The following is a 17,432-nucleotide window of genomic DNA, read 5'->3' on the forward strand; positions in this document are numbered from 1 at the left end:
GGCCGGCGACCCTCGCAGCCTGCCCGCCTCCGGCGCGTGATTGGCGGGTCGGCTCGGGGACAGGGCGCGGGGGGGGGGGGGGGGGGCGGGGAGGGAGGAGAGGGCAGCCCAGCCCGGGCCGGCCGCGTTCGGAGGCGGCCGCGACGCGGATGCCGGACGGGGCCAGCGCGCTTATTGTCTGAGCGCGGGGCCCCGGCGGTAGCCGTCCTCCAGGGGGTGGGGAGGAGGCGGGGGAACGGCACCGGGACGGGGCGGAAAGAGGAGGGGAAGGAGGGCTGGGCCAGCTCCGGGTGTCGGCGGACGGCGTGTACGTGCGTGCGTGCCTGCGTGTGAGGGGGGGCGGGGGCTGCGCGGGCACTGGCGTGCGGGTGCGCGCGCGCGCGCGGGGAGGGAAGGCAGGCGCGGGCGGGGGAGGGGACGAGGGGGAGATTTTATTATTAATCTGTTTTCTGGGCCTTTGTGGCTGTGGGGGGGGGAGGGCCCGGGGGTGAGGTGGAGAAGGAGGGGAGGGAGGCAGGCAGGCAGGCAGCGCTACGGCGGCGGCGGCGCCGGTGGTGGTGGTGGTGGTAGCGGCGGCAGCGGCTGTTGTTGCCGCCGCTGCCGCCGTCGTGAGGTGAAGGGACCGGCAGTCCCTTTAAACTAGCGAGAGCCGCAGGCCCGGCTGGGCCCGCCCGCTTGCTCGGTGCCTCCCGGCCTCGAGTTCCGAGCGCGGGCGGCGGAAAGGCGCTTTTGTGCGGGCGGCGCGGCCCCTTGGCTGCCCTTCCTTCCTTCCTTCCTCCCTTCCTTCCTCGGCCCTTCTCCGCCGGGCGCTTTCCTTCCGTCGCGGGGCTGCGGGCGGCCACGGGAGCCCTCGCCCACCCCGGCGGATTATTTTCCTTCGCCTCAGCTGCGCTCCCCAGCATGAACTAGAAGCCGGGCCGAAGCGGGTGGGGAGCTCTCGGCGTCGGGGCGCCTGTGTGTGTGCGTGTGTGGTGTGTGTGAGGGCGGGCGAGGGGCTGTGGGGGCTCCCGGGCCCGCGCGGCGCCTGAGGGGCCGGGGCGAAGCGCGAAGGGCGGGCGCGCCGCGCCGCGCTGCAAGGCTCGGTGTCGGTGCCGGCCCTCTCGGTTGCCTCCTTGCGCCCTCACTTCGGCTGAGGAGAAACGGGCAGAAAATGGCAAAGTCCGGAGGCGGCGGCGGTGGCGGCGGCAGCGGGGGACTGACTTGGGTGGTAAGTTGTGGGGCTGTGTTTTGTTGTTTGTGGGGTTTGCTTTTTTTTTTTTAATTATTATTTGCTGTTATTTCTTTCTGCGTCCCTGGTGTGTGTGGAAGGAGCGCGGCTCGGTTATTAAAGGAGGAAGAAACTGACGGCTGGCGTGAAAGGGGAAGCGCTGTAGAGCCGCTCGGTGGAGGGGTCCGGGGCTCAGGGAGTGGAGGTAGAGGGAGAAGACAGCCCGGGCTTGCGACTGGGGTGGGCGTTACAGGCGGGGAGCCTGCAGCCGTGGGGGGCTCGTCGGGGTGCCGAGGTCTGTAGGGAAAAAGTTAGTCTGTGAGCAAGCAGGTAGGAAAGAGCCTTCTGCCTTGGGGGGGGAGTGTGGGGGTGGGAGTGGTTCACTAGGGCTGTTTTGAAGTTACCGACCTCCGAAATGAGATGTGGGCTGGCTGTCGTCCCGTAGAAGTCGCAGTTACAGCCTCTTGATGCTAGAGCAAAGTCTTTGCGGGCTACCAAAGGGACTACGTGTTCATCCCAGCTTCTTTGCCAGCTGTCTGAAAAGACAATACCTGAAGTTCTTAAGTTTCAGAGATGGCTAAAGAGGAGGCTTTCGGAGACATTCAGGGGGCTGGAGCTTTGTGCTTGCTATTGTGACTTGGAATTGAACTTCGTTACCTTCCAAAAGTTGTAACTCTAACAGGGCCAATAAATTTGGGTCTTGTGGTTTTCATTGCTTTTCATGGGTTGGTCAGAAGTAATAAGATTTGAGAGGGTGCAGGTGACAACTGACTCTAGAACTGGTGAATCGTTTTGAGCCGTTTTAAAGTCCTTTGAGAGTATTGGCCTTGACTCGCAGTGCAGAGGGATGCTCTTCTCGTCTGTAGTAATAGGGGATGCTCTCTGGTTTTGGTAAGACCTGAGGAAGGAGGAGCAAAGATGACCCGAAGGGGTCTGGTTCAGCCAATCAATAACTTCTCTGCTGTTCTCCTGCTCAGTGTAGGGTTGAAAAGAGGGTAGCTTCTTTAATGTTTAAGCAGAAGACAGTATATCTTGATGGATACATGGTGAGGTGGCTGCATCTTTAATCAGATGCATATGCTTTACAGAGTTAGGAACTTTTAAGAAGTCTTGTTGAAGAGAATATCAGACTTGTTCTTCTGTTATGTCTTTCTGCATCTTTGAGCTGTGGAAAAGAATGTGAATAGGACTATTGGGGTGAACAAATTCTGGGTATTCTGATGGTGGACTATTTCTGTGGCTCTAATTACTGCATTTGATGATGGTAATTCTCTTTTTCATTTTAAGAAGCTAGCAGCATGGAAAGGTATATAAAAAAATGAGCAAGTTTCTGGGTGTGCCATTTGAAATTAGACAGTTTAGAGATGGGAACAGCCTTAGTAGGAAAGCTAATATTATTCTCCTTTCCTTCCTGCAATACTATGTGATCTTGATCAACTGTGGTTGTTGGATAGCTCTTCAGAATTAAGATTTTTACTGGCTAGGTTGGACCAAGTAATTGAAAGTTTTACAGCTCATATAGAAAACTGTAGAACGAAGTGTGAAAATCACGGTGTAGGCATTTTTAATGAAACATGTTCTTAAATGTAATGGGGATGAAATTATGGTGAGTCAACAGTTTCCTACAACTGGAAGTAATCAAACTTTTCCTTCTCTAAAAGCAGTAAAAATTAAAGTGTTTTTGTCAACTCAGAGTAGTTGTAGAAAATAATTAGATTTTAGTTAAAACTGTGTTCACTTTTTTCCAGAAAACAGTAGGATGTTGTCTCTTTCTCTCACTTGCATTTTAAATGCTAAAGATCAGACTTCTGAGCCAGTTCCTAAAGCCAAACCTGTTCAATGTCGGTTGTAGAACACTGGCATACAAAAAAGCAGTATTGTTGTGGCACTGAAACGGATGGGGCAGTGGCTAGTGATTGGTTTAGTGTTCCAGGCTGAAAAAAATGTTGATTCTGGCTATGGTTCATGCTGGCCTTGAGGATGAGGGGTACAGAGCTAGGGACAGTAATAGTTTCAACCATCTGATTTTAATCTGCTTGCCATATATCTGCTGGATATGTGACTACTTGCTATTTGGTTGTAAGTTCTTTTGAAACTACCTTGAAAATTTTTTTTTAGGCTTTCTACTAGTGTGTTGAAACCACTAGAATGCTTACTTTCTGAGTAATGTATTTTGTATTGTTAGTGGTTTCTTAATAAGACCATGAGTTAAACAATTGAAGGGCAACAGAAGTCTAGTTCCAAAGATGAGGAGACATTTAAAACTCGGTGGAATGTTAATTTATGTTTCAAACCAGCAAATCCTACATACATAACATGGTGCTTACATTTTAGTAGAATTGTATGTGTAACTTCAGCTTTGGTTGTGATTTCAACAGCATACTTGTTTGTTGTTTCAACTAACTAGGAAAGAATTACATGCAGTTATGAAAAAGAAAGGGTACTTCATGTGGTAGAGAATTTACCTTAGAGTGAGTTTCATTATGAGAACAACATACGAGCATCAGCTGATACCTACTTTTACTTTTTTAAAAGCAAGATGAACTAAATGTTAATGGAAACAAACAAGTCATCTGTGTTTTCAGCTACAGAACATTAAGAAATGTAACTAGCAATGGTTAGCCATTAAGTAGGCAAAATTACCAGTGATGGGGACACTTGACAGTGTATCAATTGAAAATGTTTATTGGGAAAATCATTTAGCATTGTATAACTGAAAATAAACCAAGATAACTTCTGATTTATCAAATGTACTGGTTATTTTTTGAGAACCTTTTTCTTTTTTTGTCTGGTTGCTGATTGCTTTTGAATTGACTTGCAGCTCCCCACTCTAATAGTTGGTAGAAGTTGGAGTTTTGACCAACAGAATGATATTAATTACTTTTGGTGGATGATTTCCAGGGGTCACGCATAGAAGTGTTAAGATTTATTTAGAGTTAGTTACAAAAGCGTGGATTTGTAACTAGAGGGGTTTTCATTGGTGAAACATAAAGGCATTTTCTAATGCTAGAAAAACTTTGAACAAAAGAAGTAATTCTTATCTTCAGCCTTTCTGTGTGGTTAGGGACTACAGAAAATGAACTGTCATAATAGTACAGTAATAGTACTTTTTTTTATAAATATGCTTTTTATAGTGAAAATAAAGTCATTGCAAGTAACACCAAAGTGTGTTTATTCTGATACAATGGTAATAATGCCCACAAAGCTATGGCAGAGTGTTTCAAACAAGCAATGCTTCATCACTTCTGTCAATGTTTTCAAGGTTTTCTCCTCGACCCTAAGAGCTACATGAGCCTGATAAATGAAAGCTAAGACTCCTGATAATAATTTAAGACTTTGAACAGCACTTCCATTTTCCTGCTCTTCATGAAAGGGATAGGTTTCAGTTCTAGGAAATGCAAGCTTAAAGTGAATATATGCTGAGTGTTAATTTTCTTAATATTCTTAAAATTTTCTTAATATTTCTTAATATTTTCTTTAAAAAAAATTACTGTCAGATCTGTGTGCTCCTTGACTGGAGCAGAATGGAAATAATGCATATTATTAGTAGATGGAAATAATGTATATATTTGGTTTATACTGTTTCATACTTGGTTTGAATAAATACTGTAGCTGTATATTGCTAAGTGAAAAGATAGCAACCTTTCAAATAATCTAAATTCAGCTATTAGCAATTCTCAACAGTTTCAAACTTTACCTCAACAATAACTTTTAACTTAATGTTGTAATTTTTTTTAAACAAAAAGAATATATATAATAGAGGAGATAAGACAGGTGACTCAAAACAAAATGACATCCCCCCCCCCCCCCCCCCCCCCCCCCAACAAATGAAGCCTCCCCATCCTTCTGTTAAAGGGACCTTCTCTGTCTTTTTATAGTTTCATTTGAAAACAAATACTCTTAACTCTAGTAAAGGAATAGCTTTCAGTTTGACTTGGCTTTTAATAATTTGTTTCAAGAGGATTAAAACAAATCTTTCTTTTGAATAAAGTCTGATAATTTCCAGTGAGATGCCATAATTCACTTGTTACGGATTCTGCACTAGGTGGTTTCTAACTTTATGGGTAAGTTTTTTTGCATTTGAAATCTGAACTGGGTCTCTCCTGCACCAAGGATCTGCCCACCATTGCTGTATACTAAGCTTCAATGATTACTCTCATTTGGGAGCAGGGGCTTTTGGGCAGGAGCAAGACGGAAGTTCCCTTCTGTCTGTATAGCGCTTGGAGGAAGAGTGTTGGGATATGACAGGGTGCCCAGGAATTGTATGTTACTGCTCTATCATGAGTCTATTTCTATAAGCTAGCAGGATTCTGCCTGCCCAAAGTACAAACAGTTAAGCAAATATGACTAGTTATATGACCAAATACTACTCAAATCTTCACTTTTTAAGAGATAAGCATACTGTCCTAGAGGTGAACCAAGTATAAATAATGCTTAGTTCTTTTTATTACTGTTTATTACCACTTTACTAGTTTCAAAAGCAGGGGTAGGTGGTTGAAGTTCCTACCCTTGAATCCTCTAGACCTGTTTAGTTGCCTGTCTAGACCCAAGTTAAACCTCAGAATAAGCTCTCTGTTCTTTCCGTTTCTTTATCTGGATCAGGCCTTCTGTTTTGTCACTGGCTGAAGCTAGCCCTAGAACACAGTTACCATATATGTAACAGTTGTTACATATACTGTTAGTTGCTGTCTTATCTTTCCTCTGCTATATTGTGTCTGCAGAGGGGAGAGAAGGGGGGGGAGTCTTATGTTGTTGCCAAGTGTTGGTTCAGTGCTCCTCTCTTGCTTTCTATAAGCATCTATCTTCCCCCCCCCCCCCCCCGTTATGTTGGCCAGAGAACTGGGTGTGTGTGTGACCTGTGGGCCCTCCCCTCCTGCCTCCCCCCCCCCCCCCCTTATACAGTGGAAGGGAGGTCAGACCTGAAATAGGTGCCCCAATATATTACTATTTACTTCTATTAATCATAAAGTATTTTGTAGGCTTTGGAGCTAGGTAGTATATCAACAGTTGAAGGGAAGCAGCATTTGCTTTTGTTCTTGAGTTTCTGATTCAGGTGTCCTTAAGGAAGCAGTGTTGCAAAGAGATGCGATGACTTTCCTGAATGTTCTAGCACTAGAGGGAAATGTTTGTTGCTTAATTTGGCGAGTCAGACACAACCATTCTGAAGAGGGATTTAGATGTTAGATGTTGTGGCTTGCCTGCCAAAATAAAGTTGTTACCTCTTATACTCTATCCTCCATACCACCATCCAGTGAAATACTTTTGTTGTCTTCTTACTGGTCCAGTCTTCTCCTTGTTAGAGAGCTGAATAATGAAGGGTCAAAGAAGTGATGGAGATGGTATTAAGTAGAGGCTTCGCGATGGGACAAGATTGAGGCTACCTCTTTGACTGCAACTGAGCCAGACTTGCAGCTTAGTAACATGCATCTTCACCCCATGTATTCTGAGCTGGGAGGAAAACTTCTTCTAGTGTAGGTGAAAGAATGCTGAATACCTAGAAGTGGGGAAATAAATTGCAATGAACTCTTGGAAGGAATGTATATCTTGGGGGTGGTGGGGGGGGGGCAAACTGACTTAAAAAAATACATGGGGGGAATACTTTAGATGTTTGGTGGGGAAGGTGTATGTTCAAGCATGTGTCCTCTGTTAATGTTCTATCTGTCTAGATTTGTGTGTGTATACATTTAATTTCTAAGCTACCCGTGCTGTATTAAAGAGTAAATAAGGAATTACTTCATTTGGACAGATAAAGTAACCTCTCCAAATAAAAGTGCATATAAGTAGTCTAAGGTAGGCAGTTTAGGTTTGAAAAAAATTATCATTTAAATCTAGTACTTTATTTTCCAGAAGTAGATTTTTACCTTCCATGTAAACTGTCTTGTGTGTCAGTGTGCAAAAGCAGTCATCAAATGCTTGTTTATATTTCAATTCATTAAAAGCAGCACATGTGATTCATAGCTGATGGATATGAATGATTCCATCCCTGGGAGTAGGTTTTATATATATATATATATATATAGTATATATAGAGAGAAAACTTGGAAATGAAAACTGGAACAAAAACCCTTAATTTTCCTCATTTAAAATGGTAAATTTCTTGCAAGTCACCCACAAAGTAAATATTATTCTGCACTATATAGGTGGTTGGAAAATTTTCAAAAGCAGATTGAGCAAAAATATGCAGTTCTAAATGTGGATAACTGTGAGGAAGCCTGTTTTGAAAATTGTATGCTTGAAGACCTAGTGGTGTCCTCTCAAGTACATGTAGTGGAACCCAGGTATCTTGGAAGAACGTATTTTAATGCTAATATCCCAAATTTAAAGTTAATATTAAGTCAAGACATATAAAATGTTTTTACAGAACTTTGAAAATAAACACTAAAATTTAAAGTATAATTTTAAGTTCTAGCAACCAACAGAGGTGTCAAGATTAAACATACCAAATGTTTGTTGTTTTTATAAATGTAGGAGACAAGTGTTCCTCAGAAGCAAAGTGATAGACCAGCTCTTAGTAATAGTAATTTTTGTTCAAAAAATGTTTCCTTGCCATTTTTGTCCGGTAGTTCAGCAATGAGTACTCAAAATGCTGATGTGAAAAGCAGGGAAAGATTACTACCCTCCCTGATAAGTGAGGATCAGATCTGCTAATTTTAAAACTTCAGTGTGATTGCAAATGCTTTTACTCTTATGAACTGAGTCCTTTTAAGTTATGTTTTAAAGTGTGTGTTGTTAAACTTTTTCTATGATATCGGCTCATCTAGTTTCATTTCATAAAGCTATTTTAAAATGCTGTCTGTGTCTTGATGCAATTCCAATTTACATATAAATACAGTTTGCCATTGAAAGTAAAGTACTACTTGTAATTTTTTATTTTGTTATAATGATAAATCTGTGTATTTGTTACACTATACACATCTAAGAATCTCTAGTTTTTTTCAGCACGTAAGAAAAAAGGGCATTAGCAAAGTTACTGTAAAGGCTTCAGATCTAAACATCAGATCTATATTTGCCTTTGTTGGACATAATTTAAAAAGCTACTTTAAAGGGAAAAAAAAAAGGCATAAAAGAGAATTAGATTGCTTACCCTACTATGTGTGTTTTTTCCTGATTTGTGAGGTAGAATTGCAATTGAGATATTAAGCAGTCTTCCTGTGATGGGTTGACCCTGGCTGGATACCAGGTGCCCACCAAAGTCATTCTATCACTCCCCACTTAGCTGGACAGGGGAGAGAAAATATAACAAAGGGCTTGTGGGTTGAGATAAGGACAGGGAGGGAGCACTCAACCAATTACCGTCATGGGCAAAACAGACTCAACCTGGGGAAAATTAACTTAATTTATTGCCAATCAATCAGAGCAGGGTAATGAGAAATAAAACCAAATCTCAAAACACCTTCCCCTCCCACCCTTCCCTTCTTCCCAGGCACAGCTTCACTCCTGGATTCTCTACCTAGCCCCTGCAGCGGCACAGGGGGACAGGGAATGGGGGTTGGGGTCAGTTCATCGCATGTTATCTCTGCTGCTTCATCCTCTTCAGGGGCAGGACTCATCACACTCTTGCCATTCTCCATCATGGGGTCCCTCCTACAGGAGACAGTCCTTCATGAAATTCTCCAACATGGGTCCTTCCCCTGGGCTGCAGTTATTAATGAAACTGCTCCAGCATGGGTCCTTTCCACGGTGTGCAGTCCTTCAGGAGCGCACTTCTCCAGCGTGGGTCCCCCACAGGGTCACAAGTCCTGCCAGAAAACCTGCTCCAGCATGGGCTCCTCTCTCCATGGGTCCACAGGTCCTGCCAGGAGCCTGCTCCAGTGCGGGGTTCCCACGGAGTCACAGCCTCCTTCAGGCACCCACCTGCTCTGCCGTGGGGCCCTCCGTGGGCTGCAGGTGGATATCTGCTCCACTGTGGACCTCCATGGGCTGCAGGGGGACAGCCTGCCTCACCAGGGTCTTCCCCATGGGCTGCAGGGGAATCTCTGCTCTGGTGCCTGGAGCACCTCCTCCCCCTTCTTCACTTCTGCAGAGTTGTTTCTCTCACATGTTCTCACTCCTGTCTCTGGCTGCATTTTCTGTGCCCACTGCAACTTTTTTTCCCTCCTTAAAACTGTTCTCCCAGAGGCGCTACGACTGTTGCTGATGGGCTTGGCCTTGCCCAGTGGCGGGTTCGTCCTGGAGCCAGCTGGCATTGGCTCTGTTGGACATAGGAGAAGCTTCTAGCAGCTTCTCACAGAAGCCACCCCTGTAACCTCCCCTGCTACCAAAACCTTGCCATGCAAACCCAATACATTTCCTTTCATGGAAGATGCGTGTCTTGAGGAGGTACTGATTTCTTTCACTCTTTTTAGTGAATGAGTGGGCCTGGTTAGACTGTTTCTGTTCCTTCTTTAAGACATTGAACAGTTGTGAGAAGAAGAGGTGCGTGGAAGAACTGGAGAAATGTCTGCCTTAGGTGCCAAAAACTCACAGACCAGCTTTCTCAAACTGAAGGAATTTTCAAGGAGAGAGCAAGGAACAATATTTTCTTGTCATGACAAAATCACAGGAGCTGTAATATAATATGGAAAAGTTATTTTCTTATAAATCAAAATATGCTGAGATAAAGTAGGAGAAAAAGAAAAAAAATGTTCTTGCAACTAGATAACTTGATATGTAGTGTTTCTGTAAGAGCAGTTAGAATTCTGGGGTCATCCCCTAAGCAGAGCATCTTCACCTGTGAGACATTGGTAGTGTGAGCTTCACTGGAGATATTGGAAAGCAGCTGTCCAATCTCTCGTAGCTCTGGGGTATTTTGACTTTTTAGGAAAGATAGTGTAGTAGTGTATGAGCATTTCAGTCTTGTTTTTATTCCCTTGAGAGTTGTGTACTATGATATAAAGATACAAGGTGTCTGGGGAAAAATAACACCATCTTAGACCAGCTGATAGAGTTCTAGTGCATGCAGTCATTCAGGCTATTGCCACCATGCATCAACACTGAGCTCTATGTTGGCTGAGGTAGTGTTTTTCGTCATACACTATTTAGTGATCCTAACTTAAAGTCTTTTCCAGCACTATTGTATTATAGTATTGTCATGAAAACTTGGCAGTATTATGTTACAATCTTGGAGTAAAATGGAGGCAAGTTGCTTGGAGGAAAGCAGTTGCAAGAAGTGAGGTAGTTACTCTATTTTGTTATTAAGCAGACCTGGGAGAGGATTTTTCTTAAACTCACAAATAAGAGGCTGTATAAGCATGTGAGGAATCAGCTGCAGGGGGGGGAGAAGTTCCTTACCTGAATTTGCTGGTGGAGAGGGTGGGAGATAGTCCAGATACTTGAGAGGAAGCAAACCTGAACTTGTATCATGTTAACCTGCCTTTCCTGGTACTAGTTAAATCTTTCAGAATACGCCATGTAGACTTTCTTCTTTGCCAGTTGAGTGATACACATGTCAGGTAACAGAAAGATGATGAAAATGCTGAATGATTTAAAGATTAATCTCACAATATATTTGAAGTTATTTTCAGTCTTTTATATGGTGCCTTTTACAGAGGGGTGAATTCTTCTGCCTGCGAAGATGTAATTCTTAAATTGCAAATTAAAGGGTATAGTTTTGATGATCTTCAAGATTGTTAGCATTTTTAGTGAGCAATCCTGAAAGGTTTTTCATAATAACTTCTGTAGGAATGTTGTGGGAGGATGAGTGGCTGAGGAAGGGGGAGCTTTGGAACAATGCTCAGGCTTTTTTGACTTGTTGCTGCCTCTTTTTTCATCCTTCTGAATTGCTGTAAACGTCTGGAACACCAGACCTGTGTTCCTTTCTCATGGATTTTACTACAGGATTGAGACTAGAATATGTAGTATATTTGAGACTTGTAAAATATTTCAAGATTTGTAAAATCTCCAGAGCAGCAATAGATGCTGCACGTAGGAGTTGAGCAATTAAGCTACTTTTTAAAAGAGCACTGGATTCATATTTACTTTAATGTGGCAGAAAAGAATAGATTTTGAAAATATAGGCATAGGCACTTTTAATAATAAAAAAGCCAACGTATATATTATTGTGGAGCAATATGTGGTATTTGAGAGGAAGCAATGTGATCATTATTTGTAAACTTGTAGAGTTTGTTCCATATTTGGTACAGTTTTTAAAAAGAACAGAAAAAAACTCATTCTTGCCCATTTACGTGGTACCTTGTGTTAAGTAATCATGTTGCTATTGCTTTTCTTTTGAAGATTCTAGGGACCAGACTTTTAATGGTTGCTACTAATCATACTGTGTTCCTTTTTAGGGCACCATATATGTTAGAAGTACAAAATCATCAAGGATCACAGGCAAGGTGTTTTACTATTTCAGTGCAATGTAGACATGCAAATAACATAAATATATACCAATCCTAACATACTGATAGCCGTTACATTCATGAGAGTTCAAAAATCTGAATCTGTTGTACAGTGGAGAGTTGCTTCCTGTTGAAGAGTGCAGTTGAATAAGTAACCTTTAAGTGATGTTTGGGCTCTGCTCTATCACTAATGTAATGTGACTAGTAATCCTGAAGCCAACTAGAAAAGACTGGGCTTTGCATCTAGCGTGGAATAAAATCTTCATAAAATCACTCACTTCTTTCCGTGTATCACAACTTGACTCCTGTTCTGTGTTACTATGCCAGTTAACATGAGCTGAAAAACTAGCCTGTTTGATTTGCTCTCTGTGTATTCTCTTGCGGCATGAATGTCTTGAATGTTGTCTTACTTGTGCCTGAAGCTTTTTCTACAGTTCTTTCATTAATCTGAAGATGGTTCAGCAGAGTAAAAATACCTTGTGGTACAATATGGGTTCAGCTGGCCATAGAACCTGTAGGATCTGGAAGGAAAGATCACAGTGCTATTCTAGGAATGTGATATTTGACATACAGCCTGAATGGGTTTCAAAGATTTTGTTCATCAGAAGGATCTATCGGGTTGTGTTGTTCCCTTTCAAAGTAAACTTTGCAACTGCAAAATGTAAATGTGCTGAGAGTCTGGAATACTTTAACAGCACTCAAACTGGTGATGCAGTAAAGCATTAAAAAGGGCAAGGATATGGGAAACATTGAGGTATAAAGAGGTGCTGCCAGATGCTGATAACCTGAAGTTCTGATGCCAGTGCCTCTAACTTTTTGATTTCTCAGCTAGTGGAGGGCTCGTGTATGAGTTAGCTGATGAAACAGTGGATCAAATGGATTTGGTCATTCTGTGACCGAACAGGTTCATTTAGTGGTTCCAAGGATCACAGTTCTAAGAATCTGTAGGAAAACTGTCTTAAATTGACTTAAATTTTAATATGAAAAAATTCTTTTTCCATGAGAGTCAGTTTTTTGTTTGTTTTTTTTTCTTCTTCCTTGTCTCTGAATTTTAGCTGGAAAACCAGATTCTTAAAATACTAATTTGTTACCAAAGCATCCATAGATGTGCTTTTTGATACTGGGTAAACAGAATCAAAATTTAGTATTGTAATAGAACTTGTCAGTGGATAGACAACTAAAAAAAATTTCAGACTCTTAAAAAAATTTACCAGTAAAACTCAGTTAAATTGTCATCATGCATGGGTAGATGTTAGATACTTGCTTTTAAAGAAAATAGTAAATACCAGGGTCTGAATGTACTGCTGATTGTATCCAAACCTGTGCCAAATAAAGCAGAACTGTTGCTGTAGTAACTTAATATAACTGTAAGTGAATTCATATTTAGAACAATATACATAATTTTCTGGTCAGAAGTAATTGTAGTAAGCATACATATTTGCACAAAAGTGGTATTCTTTTGGAGGAAGAAAATCCCTAAATTTTCATTTAAATTCAGTGTGCAACTATATTGTGCATTAATAATCCTAAAATAAGAATGATGATGCCTTTATTTTTTTTAGCTATTTAACAAGAAGATGAAGCTATGTAATTCTAAGAATGCTTAGTTGCACTATGAAATGACAATCTAATGATATCTGCTGAAAAGTATAGGGTTTTTTTTAACCTTATCCTCCTAGCTGTATGTTTCTGCTGTTTTCGTCGCACTACTACTTGTCTGATTTTCTAGCAAGCTTGTTCAGAAAAATGAGCCAATGGACAACTGATTGTTTCTAGTTGACGAAAAACGGGGGGAAGGCTCTGTTTGCTCCTTGAACTGGCTTATTGTGAGGTGGGTTTGATTCCACTATATGGAGCGGAGAAGGAGGGAAGAAAGAAGAAATTTTTCCCTTTTGGCAGCAATTAACTGTTGTGTTTTTCTGTAATGGGGAAATCTGACCATCCTCAAGCTATTCTATAACTGAATCATCATAACAAAACTCTGTGATGTGATGCTTTCAGAGTCCAGAGAAAATTGTCCAAACCAGGAGATAAAAAATTTAGGAATTTAAAATGAATAAGCATGTTAGTCTCACTGGAGTGAGACTAGCTCTGGGTGAGCTTACTGGGAACTCTTTCTTATGACCGGGTTTGGGGAGGATACGATAGAGAGATTTAGTTCATGCCACTAATAGTATGCAATGGTTGATGGAAATTTGCTGTGGTAACAGGGAACTGTTACTTTTGTGCATTTTCATCTTGGCAGGAGAGCCAAACCATTTGTTAAACACAGCAGGAGAGTGGTTTATTTTGAAACTCCCTCCAGTTTTGTTTTCATGGTGGGAGGTATTCTCAGCCAGAGTTTTCTTTGGGAAAATTGCAAAATGTTTAGGTAACAATGTATTCATTGTCTATTTTTCTAAGACAACTAGAGGCCATTATGATCCAATATATGATACCACACTACAGTCAAGTGCATGTTATCCATAGAACTACCCAGTAATTACCATATTGTACCTATACATTTTTTGAGGTATAGCATATTTTCCTCAGAAGAGGTAGTTTTGTTTTGAACTGTAAGTGGTAGAAAATCTACCACATCCCTGGATTTCATTACTTAATTAACCTCCCTAGGTTTTACAGCTTAATTACACTCAAAATTTACTGTCTTGTCCCACTAAATGTGCTTCTCCTACACTTTATTTAAGGCAATGTAGGACACATGGCATGTACTTTTCTAAATTCCTATGTCCCAGGGCTGCATTTGCCTTTCAGGAGAACAATCATTGCATGTAGTAGTTTAGGAGGTTAAGGCAGAAAAGGCAAAGTGACTCGTTCATATACTAATGTCTCTTATCTGTTCATTTATATGTGTCTGCCAATCTAGAAAATGAGCTCTTTTTTGCCACCTAATATGGGGAAGAAAGAATGGGCAGACTAGAGGAAAAACGGTTTTGGGGGTGGTTTTTTTGTTTGCTTCATAGTTTTCTGTTGTTGTTTGGAGGTAGTTTACAGGGTGGAGGAGAAGGTGACAGTGGCCAATACAGCATTAAGACTGTATAAGTGGGGAGAGACATTAATGTTTTTCAGGATTTTCAACTTCTTGTGACAGTGTGAAATTTCAGCTACTTAAATAGTAAAGGTTCCACTTAAAGTAAGGAGTCAAACCAAAGACGTATATTCCAGTTACGGCAACATTGAAAGTGATGATGAAACCTATGTTCTTTATTGTAGCTTTATATTTTATTGTCTATTTAGATAGGAATAGCTTTTGTCTAAGGCTGCCAAACTGTCCAGATCAAATGTGTATTAAGCTTTGCATGTTGAAGCTGTTTGCAGCATAAGTAACCAAACTCAGCATGGTGACTCAAAATGATTTCAAAATGCAAAGGAAGATGACATGACCCAGTTTTCATTAAAAAAAAGGCAATAAAAATCTCTGACTTAATATGGATGTCATGCATGCTCTGGTATATGCAGAAATTTCAACAGAGGAGACAGAAGAAATAAAAAATGCAAAATGTGAAGAAAGAAGATGCCAAAACCAAACGTGAGTTCTTAGGTTGAAGGCAGACAGTAAAAGTCTTGTTGCCAAACTGTCGTCTATTAAAGGCTACTTGGGTTCTGACTCTTGAGATTGCAGAAGGAAAGAATGACTATAGCTTTCACACAGTACTAGATAAATTTATAGCAAAAAAAAACTCCAAAAGAGAAACTCTGCAATCATACTAGAGAAAACAGTTACCATAATAAAACATGGTTTTGGTAGCATGCACGATAGTCTTGGTGTAGTAAACTGAGCAGCAACTGCCATCAACTGAGAATCAGTATGTTTTTCCATACAGTTACCACTATGCTGTTTTGTTAAGAGTGTCTAAGATGCTAGCTACATCTGAGGTCACAGCATGAAGTGTAACTGCATGTCTATAAAGAAGGATGCACAGTGCAATAGCTTATAGCATTCCAAACTACTTAAGGATGGTCATGTTGCTGACTTATGTGTATGTGGATGTGTATATTCGTCACCAGTCTGGAGGGTTAGAAAGTATAAAAGACTATCAAGAATCTGTAAAGTCTTGAATGTCACGAGAAAGTCAAACACTCTAAAAAAAATATTTAAAATTGGCAACATTAAGATTGCAAAGCAGACCCTGAAAATTGGGTAACCTGTTAACAAACAAACAGACTTACTGTGAAGTCGAAGTCTTAAGCCCTTTGTGACATTTGGGTAATTCTCTTCGGGGCTTTTCCCATGAAACAACAGCTGGTGCTGTTTTGAGAAGTGTTATTGGAGCTCTAACAATATGAAGATATTTCATACAGGACAGAATACAAAAGGCATTCCTGAGACAATTCCAAAATATACAGAAGAGATTGTCAGTTTAACAACACTGCAGTTTAGTGCTTGCTCAGTTTAAAAAAAAATAAAAAGGGGGGGGGGGGGCATTCCTGCTATATTTACTTGCATTTTAAGTAGTAGAAATTCAGCAGATGAAAGCACTTTAAATATTTTTTTTTAAGTTACCAAGGAAACATAATGGGAAGACTGTGGAGGATGTTCATGTCCATAGACCTATGTCATGGATTTGGTGACGAAGATTTTCTTGGTTTTGGGATGAGTTCTAAACATACTTGAACTCTAAAAATGTCCATTCAAGACAGAGGTACAGGGATTCAGAGTTGCTCTTCTGTTTCAGAGTACAGCACAGCCCCAAAGGCTTCATCTGGGAAACTGCAGTTCTGCAGACTTCTGATGCTTGCATGCCTGCATAATAACATTAGTTTGTGTAGTCGAATACTTTGTGGCTTTTGTTTTTACGCTTGTGTTTCAATAGTGTGTTAAGTTAAATAAGTTCTGAATGTTTATAGCACAAGTATTTTCTGCATACATAAGATATACTATACTTGGAAGATTGTACAAATAAAATCTGTCCTGCTCTGTGACAATGAAACTCAAATGTTTAAATAGAGCATACTGAAAAGCTGTTTGTGATGTCTTAGTAATAACTATAGAATTAAAGTTCTTTAAGACTACTTCTTTCCCTTATTTTTGGTAATAATCACTGACCAGGGAGAAAAAATGTTATGCTGATACATTGTGTGTGTTTTTCCCCCTCTTAAATCATACCTTATCATATTCTAATTAGTGTGTTATAAAAGATAATAGACATAGCTGTCACAGGGAGTAGAGTAACAGAGATCCTTACTACTGCTGGGTTAAAGCAAACTCACTGCTCCCCAAGAAGTGACACTTCTTCAGGACTAGCTCTTTTAGGCAGCAAAGTTTGTCTAGGTGTGACCTCAGTTCTCTGTCAACATGACAACAATCTGGCAGTAGTGCCTCAACAGAAGATACAGTTTTGATACTCTATACGTTTCTTACTGATAAGTTGGAAAGTATAAGCTCCTCCAGGTTGTCAGTAAGACTTTCACTGGAAAACAGAAATGCATTTCCTAGCACATTAAAGGCAATGGCTTGTAGGAATCCTTTCCCAATAATTCTATTCTGTAGTAATTTTTCACAATCTAGAGGTACTCGTTCAATCACAATAAAGTCCAAGAGTCAGTGGATTAGAAAAAGTCCAAACATTGTGGTACAAGTAGAGCTAATGGAGATAGGAAAATTGTAGTTTAAGTTTATTAGGCTAAAATTTGAGTTCTTCTGTGTTTGTGTGTAACTGAGTTGTGATGCATGGTTGGACCCTAGTCCTCAGATGCTGTACAAGTAGAAGCTTTCTAGAGAGCTGTCTCAGAACAATCACAAGAATACAATACTGATGTACATGGCAACTGAAAAACTGGCGTGTGGTAACTGCCATCATGTGCTTCACCGACTGTAAAAACCTCTTGAGGCCCAAGAATTGGGAGCAAATAGAACAGTTCCATTTGAACAAGATTCTAGTGGTCTTTACGCTTGTAATTCTGTT

At 41.0% G+C, this 17,432-nt stretch overlaps 1 protein-coding gene across 2 annotated transcripts in view; it reads left to right on the plus strand.

The window, feature by feature from the left end:
* Nucleotides 1-434: 434 nt before the first annotated feature.
* TOP2B (DNA topoisomerase II beta) overlaps nt 435-17,432 on the plus strand; it is a 69,266-nt gene continuing 52,268 nt past the window's right edge. For both annotated transcript variants that reach the window (XM_049798645.1, XM_049798646.1), the window contains exon 1: nt 435-1,207. In XM_049798645.1, the coding sequence (XP_049654602.1) occupies nt 1,151-1,207 (57 nt within the window). In that variant the 5' untranslated portion in view covers nt 435-1,150. The remainder of the gene's footprint in view (nt 1,208-17,432) is intronic.

This window comes from Accipiter gentilis, chromosome 4, assembly GCF_929443795.1.
Source record: "Accipiter gentilis chromosome 4, bAccGen1.1, whole genome shotgun sequence".
NCBI lineage: Eukaryota > Metazoa > Chordata > Aves > Accipitriformes > Accipitridae > Astur > Astur gentilis.